Here is a 9,937-nt window from a genome sequence, read left to right as displayed (position 1 = left end):
AAAAATATTTTTCGTACTGCACTGTCCGATTTTAAATGAAACTCGCTATATAAATTATTCTGGACAATAGTTATGTAATTATGTCATCCTAATCGTCTGTAATTAATTTTAAATGATTCTGACATGTAAAATCGTGGCAACTGAAACAAGAGATTACGTATAAAGCTTGTGTTGTCTTTACAATAGATATTCCACTTTTTTCCATTATTTAGTTGCATTTCCACTTTTCTTACATATTTTTATTGGTTATAGTATAAGTTGACACTACATTTGATGCAAAGTTCAAGAAGAAATGAGAATACACTCAATATTTATATAAATTTTACGATTTTGTATTTTCTAAATTTTACATTTTGTAAATGTTAAGGTTATTTGATGTATGTGGAATCAAAGAAACGCGTGGGTAAATTGTAAGGTATTGTAAGTATATATATATATTGTGAATATTAAAGTACAAAGTGTGGAATACAATGTAAGCTGGTCCAGATCCGCACGCTAGCAATGTTACCCTGAGACTAAAAGAACCCCGAAGCCAACGCCTCACATGTATTATTACCGCTTATGGTCTGTCAACGACGCATTCTTTTGTCTATGCGCTATCGATGGCCTCAGCGCTTGAAAAAACCGAAGACCAGATGTAGAGTTTTCTTAGAAGTGGCGATCACTTCAACAGTAAATTTTATATCTTCTATCATGCGTAAACATACGGAATATCGTCGTCATAAGTTGTGAAAAAGCTAGAAAAATTTACCGAATGTCCAGTTGGACAAATTGTAAAGTACAAAGTAAATAAAAAAAAAAAAAAAAACAAGAATAAGTTGTGAAAGTTATAGAAGGAAATCTAGGTAAAATCTTGCTATATTTCTTACTAATTAGTATCAATATGTTTTGAAAGCAGAGTAACAGAGTACAGGTCTACTCAATTTTATCTTTCACTAAATTTTGGAAGTCAAAAAAGTGTTAAATAGTAATGAAAATAATAATAAGTAAAAATCGAAAGATAGTAATATAATCTTGAGAGGGTTTTGCAAAATATAACACAAGGACGAATAGGAAGCGATCGCCGGTATTAACAATGCAGTATTTGCTAAAATAGTAGGTCTTGTAATAAAACGTTTCACGTTTCTTACTACATGATGTAAACATTTAAGACATCCAATACTGAAACATTGTATATTATTCACGTCTTATCGCAGAGAAAAATATAGACAATTCGTGAAGATACGCGTAATGTGTACAATGTAGAAGCATCGAGAAAAAGTTGTATATAGTGATGAAAAAAAAATTCGATTCCAATGCGTTAGTTGTGTTGAGGAAAATATTAAGTTGGTATGATCACTAGTTCCTACATGCTAAGTTGGCACGACTTCTATCGACGCTATTTTGTCTTAGGCGTCGGCCACGTGTTAATTATCTAATTGTATCCAGTTAATATGGCTTTACATGGTGGTGAAATACAGAACGTAAAAACTGAATCTGTGTGAATCAAGAAATATCAACCTCCAAAACCTATTTAATAACTTATTTTTCTAAAAATATTCATGTTGAGGTAAATGTTAGGTTGGTATGATGACTAGTTCTTACATGCAGAGTTGGTACGTCTACTACGTCTCTCTTTTGCTTTTCCCGTCCGCCACGTGTTAATTATCTAAGAGTATCCGGTGTGTTGTAATGTCTGTACATGATGGTGAAATACAGAATATATAAAACCAATCTGTGTGAATCAATTAAATATCAAACCTTAAAATCTATTTAATAACAATTTAAGCTTTGAATTAATATTTATATAAATTATAAAATATTTAGTAAATTATATAATAAATATGTAAAAATATATAATAAGGTATAAATTACGAAAATTAAATTATAAATTTAATCAAAAGAGTTTCGCAGGAGGCAGTCAATTTCAAACAGTAAAGGAATCAAATTATAAAGTTATGACAAAATAACACAATTTAGTATAAAACTATTAAAGAATTGAGTACATCGAGACATAATAGATATTTTACAAGGGAAATAAGATATGAAATATTATAAATAATGAATCATTTATTCGCTGCACGACATATTTTGTATGATATTGTCTTTTATTTATATTTTCTTACATAAGTTTCATAGCATATTCATGAATTAAAATGTGTTTTCATAACCTATGTTCTGCTAACGATTTTCCGTATGTTCAATATATATTTCTTATTTATCTCCAGCCATAAATCAGAATATTGAGTTTACTATTACTTTCCTGCGGATTGTAAAATGATAAAATATTAATTCATACAAATGTTACAGATTTATATTATATGTAAAGAAGGGATACAGAGATGCACCGTATCATGACTGGATACATGCATTTTCTGTGGTACATTTTGGATACTTATTAATGCAAAATTTAAATTTTATTAATGAGAATTATATGGCACATTTGGAAGCTTTAGTTTTTCTAGTGTCATGTTTATATCATGATATAGATCATAGAGGAACAAATAATGCATTTCAAACTAAACGCTCTACGGTTCTAACTAGTCTTTATAGTTCTGAAGGTTTTGTAATGGAGGTAAATTATCTTTAAGAACAAAGCTGTTGTAACACAAATGTTGAAAATGACAACGTGAGTTTACGCTCGCCATCCATATGCAGATACGCTAGTTACAATAAATAGTAACTAGAAGATAGTTCTAGATATAATCGATAGGTTTAAGATGTTCTTTTGTTTTTATCCCCAGTTCATGTAAGAAAGTGCAATAAAGGTTTTTCGGTTCAGGAAGGTGTGATAGATTTATCCAAAGAATAAAATAATAGCTATTGTGATCCTACCTCTGAATACAGAAATAACAACAAAAAATTAAACATAAATCTGATATCAATATAACTTATCATTCTCTCATTCAACAGAGACATCATTTTGCATAGACCATGTGCATTTTAAATAAAGAAGGGTGCAATATATTTGAAAACGTTAATAATAAAGAGTATAGCGAACCACTAGATCTACTGAAAAATAATATACTTGCAACTGACTTAGCATGCCACTTTCGAACGGTGGAAAAACAGTAAGAGATGGTTAGAAGTAAATCTGACCAAAATGACTCTAAACGAAAGAGATTATTTCTTACTATGCTTATGACATGTTGTGATCTTAGTGATCAGACTAAGCAGTGGAAAGTTTCTAAAAAAACTGCAGTAAGTAGAAGTTTAAGTTTGGAGGAATTTCGAACACAATAATATATTTAAGAGCTTATGTGTTTCTTTTCTTTGACTGTGTTAGGAACAAATTTATGATGAATTTTTTTCACATGGAGATTTAGAAAAAATAGTTCCTCCATAGAAATGATGGATAGAGAACGAGCATCTATACCAGACCTACAAGTTCAATTCATTACAAATATAGTTCTTCCACTCTTTATGTAAGTATATTTTAAAAGAAACTGTCTTTGTACAATATATGTATATATTTTTATTTTTAATACACATTCAAAGTCAAAAAATCGGATTTAAGATCTATTTTTCATAAGGAGTATAATTAAAAGGAAGAATAGTATTTTTGTAACAGATAAGATTTTCTTAATTGAAAAGGACAGTGATGCTTTGTGAAGACAGTAGAATATAAATTATAGATTATAAACCTTTCTCTTTATTTCGTTAATTTTAGTCTTCCATATGATTTATTTCATTATTTTGTCTCTTAGTAATCTTTCTACATTATTTCCAATGGTACGACCAGTTGTTGACCTGCTGAAAGAAAATCGAGCTTTATAAGAAGTGTATAAAAAGCATATTCCAAAAATATGTGAAATCAGGAACAAAAGGTATTGCTATCCTATTGGATCCTACTTTTGAGGAAGAAGTATTACAACTTTATGCTTAGAGTAATACTTACGTGGCGTTGGCTGTGTCGCTAGACGTGGTCAACGCCTTCAACAGCATCCCCTGGGACAGGATAGGCCGGGCCCTCGAGTTCCATCGGGTACCCGCTTACCTGCGAGGTGTGGTCCGGGCCTTCCTTCGGGACCGTAGTATCGTCTACACCGGGCGGGGCGGAAGGACGATGAGGAGAGCGGTGTGCCGTGGTGTCCCGCAAGGTTCGGTACTAGGCCTGTTGCTGAGGGACATCGCTAAGGGTCCTCGGGGCCGTCCTCCCAAACTGGGACGTTTGGTTGGATGGAGGCGCACCTTCCCTGACCTACAGGATGACACAGGTGCTCACGGGACACGGGTGCTTCGGGGAATATCTGCCCCGAATCGGGAAAGAGGCGACCGCGCGTTGCCACCACTGCGACGCAAGTGTGGACTCGGCGCAGCACACGCTGGAACACTCTCTCACCGGGGAAATAGGATGCGACCTCTCGCCGCCGGCGATTTCTGAAGCGTTGTTGTCGAGCGAGAGGGACAGGAAGACCGTTGCCTCCTTCTGCGAGCTAGTCATGCTGCGGAAGGAGACAGCGTAGCGGCAGAGGGAGCGGGTTTCCCATTCCGAGGGGATCGACCGACGAGGGCGCAGCGGTGCTCGTGGACGCGCCTACACGAGGTGCGCGAGGGCCACCGCGGCCTCCGAAGGGGATTGAAATTAGGTGCTGGACTCTCCGGGACCCGGGAGTCACCAAGCAGTCCGGTTGGAGATCCGGACGGCCCCTGGGAGAGGACGCGACGTGACATGGCAGCACGCCGCGCCATTTGCGGACAGAATGTTGTGCGCGGGTGGGCCTGGTGTGTCGCCTCAGCGGTTCCCGGGCACCCCTCAATCGCAAGAGAGATGGTCATCGTGGAGGTTTTAGTCGGTTGGAGTCCGACACTACCACACCGCTCTTCCTCCTAAAAGCGGCGGGTGTCCGTGCGGATTTCCTCCACGAAAAGGAAGAAAGAAAAAAAAAAGGCACGTATCCTCGCACGTGGAAACGTTCAAAACGCTCGCAGGCCGGTTCGAACACAAACGCCTAGACATTATCGTTATGCAATATTCTCAGGGTTATCGATATTGTCTAACGTGTATCAATCGTTTTTCGCGTTGGACCGTAGCCATTCGCATCGTCACATGGAAGCGCCAACTGTTGCTTCGACCCTCCTTTCAACTTGTATAGCTAGTTTCGGCGTACCTCTAAAAATCACGACCGTCCAAGGACGCCAATTCGAATCGTGACTGTTCGAAGAGTTATGCTGGCTGCTCGGCGTCAAGCACTTACGTACGACGGCCTACCATCCCGCGTCTAATGGAATCGTACAGCGTTTTCATAGACAACTAAAAGCGGCGATTAAGTGCCATGACACGAGCAAGTGGGTCGAAATTCTGCCGATCGTTCCACTATTAGAACCGCGATAAAGGAGGACATTAATGCAACGGCGGCTGAAATGGTTTACGGCACCGGTATACGATTGCCGGCAGAATTCTTCTTGGCAACAAAGCAGCGGTCCAATTTGGAATACGCGAACCGGCTAAAAGAACGAATGGAGAAAGTCAGGCTACACGCAGTTACGCGTCACGGCGATAAGAAAATCTTCATTTTTAGAGAACTAAAATCTTCGCCCTATGTTTTCTTGCGCCATGACGCGGTAGGAGGCCCTTTACAGCCGCAGTACGACGAACCGTTTAGAGTAATAAAAAGAAACTGTAAAGATATAGGAGGGATTCGGAAATACAAATAATTCATTTATTGAGCACACAACAGTTATACATATATTTTATTCACTGAAGACCTCGCAAAGCCACTCGCACGCACGCTTGTTCTCAACCGACTCTTCCAGATACTTCTAGACGACTGTCAATCGTCTTTTGTCCCAACTAAGGCCTAGACGCCCTCTGACGCTTACACACACATTCACATGTACAGCGTAAATGTATCATCTTCGTAACACGCCTCCTTACATTTACACTGTACGCTTTATCGTATTTACATACTTTGTCGAATTACTTAACAGAAACTTTAACACTTATTGCTTTATTTTCATTCCTCTTAGTTTACATTCATCCATGATCTAAACCTTTCGAATTTCTCTCTACACAATGCCTTCGTAAAAATATCTGCAGTATTTTCGTCTGTACTTACTTTAATTATATTTATCTTGTTTTCCTCTAAGCACTCGTGAACGTAGTGGTAATGAACTTCAATGTGTTTAGAATTTTTTGTAAAATTTCCGTACTTTGCTATACTTATCGCTCCAGAGTTATCCTCATAAATTTTTACAGGGTTATTGTTTAGATTTACATTGAAGATTTTCATAATTTCTCTAATATACATTAATTCACTCACTGCTTCCTATAGAGCTACATACTCTGCATACGTCGAAGCTTTTGTCACACACCTTTGTTTCTTAGACTTCCATCCAATTACATTTCCATACAATCTAATTACATATCCAGAAGTCGATTTCCTATCTAAATGATCTCCTGCTCAATCAGCGTCTACATAACAATCTATCGTTTCACAATTTTCATTCCTTTTATAATCTAGCCTTAAATCTCTAGTCCGGTACAAGTATTTCAATATTCGCAAAGCATATTTAAAATGTGTCTCGCTACAACAATCTTGAAATCTACTCAGATAATTCACACTATAACTTATATCGGGTCTGGTATTCATACTAATATACAACAATGCGCCAATTAAATTCTTGTATCCAATGTCCTCTCTATTTATCTCGGCCTTTTCAATTTTTAAGTTGGTCTCCATAGGTGTACTGTACAATTTGCTGTTTTGTAATTTATATTTGTTTGCTAACGATTCAATGTATTTCTTTTGGCTTAATCTCATTTCATTTTTGAAATAATCATACTCTATATTTATTCCAAGATATTCTTTTACTTCACCTAAATCTCTCATTTCAAATTTGTCAGTTAATAACCTTTTTACACTTTATATCTTCCTTTTGTTTTTACTACAAATTAACACATCGTCGACATATATTAACAAATAAACGACATTTTCTCCCTCTCCGTGAGTATATAAGCACAACTCTATGTTATTCTTCTTAAAACCTAATCTCGTCACATACCTATCGAAACACTCATACCAGTCCCTCGGACTTTCTTTTAACCCATAAAGCGCTTTCGATAATTTACAAACTCTATTCGTTCCGTCTGCATATCCCTTTGGTTGATTTACATATACCTCCGAGGTTACTTCACCATTTAAAAAGGCAGTTTCCACATCCATTTGCTCAATGATTAATCCATTTTGACAACAATATGATAGCAATATCTTAAAGGTCTGATTACTCGCTACTGGGGAATATATGTCATCGGCTACGTTTCTTTGTTGGAATCCTCTTACCACTAACCTAGCCTTATACCTGTCATCTGATTTTCTCGTGTAAACACATTTTACATCTAATACTTCTTTGCCTTTTACCCTTTCTTTCAATTTCCAAGTTTTATTCTTATAGAGACATTCTATTTCCTTATCCATAGTGTTACGACCGTTCGCGGAGAGACGCGGTCGCGAGGAAAACGCGTCAGCGAGAGGCGTAAATTCTCGCTACGATTCGTATAATCGACGCCGCGAAGTAATCGTTCCCCGTGTTTCGATTAGGATAACAGGGGTGGTTAATTGAAATTAACACTGTGTTAACAGGTTAATATGATAGATATATTCAACAATGGATTATACAATATTATGAGCGTCACAAGTATTTGACGATGAGTACAGCTTATGCGTTACAGAAAATGTGACCCGATTTGACGATATCTCTCGATGAGATAGTTGGATTTTGCAAACGAATTGATTTGAAGGTAGAAACGTGGTAGACTTATTGACTGTTCGGACGACGAAAATAGACTACCCTGAGAGTGACGATGCTGTGTCAGAGGAGAGTTAGGAAAGGGTGTGTCTAACGCACGGGATCATCGGATTCGTAGATGACAGTTTTTTGGCCAGGAAAGTGAGGGTAATAGACATTGTTTCTATTGGCCATTACGATTGTTGGTGGACTAGGAGGGGTCTTAGCCGCCCTCGATAGAAGGTTTGTGGTGGGAAGCATCGCACGTGTGAAAATAACTAATTTTAAGTGTTTTCCGGACACAAACCAGAGATCTTAGAAAATACTTTCGTAGAAAAGATCCTTGTTCGACCTGAGAGTCTTTAGCTGAAATTTTCTAAGATTTATGGTCGGTCCTTGAGGTTCTTTAGAGTACGCAATAAGGATGTGCAGACATATGGTTGCCATCCCGCTCGCGATGCGACGCCTGGTCCAGGTAGAGAGTCGGTCGACGTAACACATAGCCTGTTTCCAATCTTCACTATTTTCGCAACAAATCGCCTCCTCAAATGTACGAGGGATATCTACTCTACAATAATTTGCATGAATCTCACTAATATTTTCCTTTTCTGGGTACCTTACTGGAACTCTCTTATTACGCGTAGATCTCCTAGGGATGTTTAAGCTTTCAAAACTGTTATCATTTTCATTTTCCCTACTTTCTAACTCTTCCTTATTCATGCCGTCCAATAAATAGTTATCTTTGCTATCATCGCTATCTGTATCTAATGAATTCTCCTCAAAACCGATATATTTAGTGTCTGTCTCTATGACCTCTACATGTCTGGCTATTGTTATTTTCCCACCTAATAACACTCTGTACCCTACTTCACTATATTCTGACAGAATTCCCATATCTGCCTTCTTGTCCCATTTGGAAACTCTTTTTTGTTCTGGCCTTCTTACAAAAACTTTACTTCCATATAGACGTATATTTTCAACACTTGTTTTTTTTTTTTTTTGGAAGAATATTTCAAAAGGTGTCTTTCTCTCTATAGTATTTGCTAGTATTCGATTTTTTAAGTATGCCGCTGTACATACTATTTCCGGCCAGTACCTTTTATGTACTTTCGCTTCCGCTAACAAGCAACGCGCCATGTCCATTACCGTTCTATTATTCCTTTCCGCTGTCCCGTTTAATTCATGTACGTATGTTGGGCAATTATTTATTCTGATACCTTTATCCCTATAAATTCGATTATTTAAATATTCTTTACCATTATCGCATCTTAGTATTTTTAACCTCTTGCCCGTTAAATTCTCGGCTTCATTTACAAACTGTACGAAAGAATCAAAGACCTCATCTTTTGATTTTATACAATAAATTTTAGCTACTTTACTATAATCATCGATAAATGAAATAAAATATTTTTCTCCATTGAATCCGGTAGTCTTAAAGGGACCACACACGTCCGTATGAATAATTTCCATTATTTCCCTGGCCTTAGTTCGATTATTTTTGAAAGATAAATTATGCATTTTGCTTTCTATACGCACCCTACATTTCAAAAATTCCTTTTCAAATTCATTCGGTATCCCAGTCACTAGCTGCTCTTTACCCAAAATATCTAAGTATTTGAAATTTACGTGTCCTAGCATCCTATGCCATCTTTCCTTATTACTCATACCACTACGTTCAGCACTGTTTACTAAGTGCTCCTTCCCTTTCAATATACTTTTCATTCTATATGTCCCATTCTCTTTGAACGCTACAGCTGTAAGTTTATTGTTCTTATCTATTACTTTTGCAATATTTCCTTGCGAAATAACCTTATTCTTATTATCTGTTAATTTACCTAAACTAATCAAATTTGCGGACATTTCTTTCGCGTAAAATACTTTACTCATATTTATTTTATTTTGTTTTCCAAATACTTCAAAGTAGCTTATAACGTTTCCAATTTTTGTTGCTTTTACCGGTCTATTATCGCCTAAATATATATTTACTGGTGCCTTAAGGTCACTACATTTCTCAAAGTAACTTACATTATTAATTATATGATCGGTACAACCGCTATCTAATAGCCATACTATTTTGTTCTCACTTATCTCATTCGTCTCGTTGTTGTGTGCTGCATGCGCTGTTGCTATCCATGTGCCTGCTCCTGAGTTGCCATGCTCGCTCGTGCCGGCTGTTGATTGACGATGGAAATTTCCACGTCCCCTGCTCGTATTTCTTTTGTTTCCTTTT

The 9,937-nt window shown here is 37.0% G+C and overlaps 1 protein-coding gene across 1 annotated transcript; it reads left to right on the top strand.

Annotated features, from left to right (window-relative positions):
• The first annotated feature begins 3,044 nt into the window (after positions 1–3,044).
• On the top strand, positions 3,045–3,880 carry LOC139990741 (cGMP-dependent 3',5'-cyclic phosphodiesterase-like). The gene is made up of 3 exons (XM_074111906.1): positions 3,045–3,180; positions 3,266–3,404; positions 3,687–3,880. Exons 1-2 carry the CDS (start codon positions 3,058–3,060, stop codon positions 3,323–3,325), a joined length of 183 nt encoding a protein of 60 aa, XP_073968007.1. The 5' UTR covers positions 3,045–3,057; the 3' UTR covers positions 3,326–3,404; positions 3,687–3,880.
• Positions 3,881–9,937: the final 6,057 nt, after the last annotated feature.

Source organism: Bombus fervidus, chromosome 9 (assembly GCF_041682495.2).
Source record: "Bombus fervidus isolate BK054 chromosome 9, iyBomFerv1, whole genome shotgun sequence".
NCBI lineage: Eukaryota > Metazoa > Arthropoda > Insecta > Hymenoptera > Apidae > Bombus > Bombus fervidus.
This window is presented reverse-complemented; position numbering and strand designations above follow the sequence as displayed.

What these genes read in the sequence shown, in the direction of transcription:
- LOC139990741 (XM_074111906.1), top strand. Translation starts at nt 3,058, where the DNA reads ATGGTTAGAAGTAAATCTGACCAAAATGACTCTAAACGAAAGAGATTA. An exon ending in AAGTTTCTAAAAAAACTGCA is followed by an intron (nt 3,181 to 3,265) that starts GTAAGTAGAAGT and finishes TGACTGTGTTAG; the next exon opens with GAACAAATTTATGATGAATT.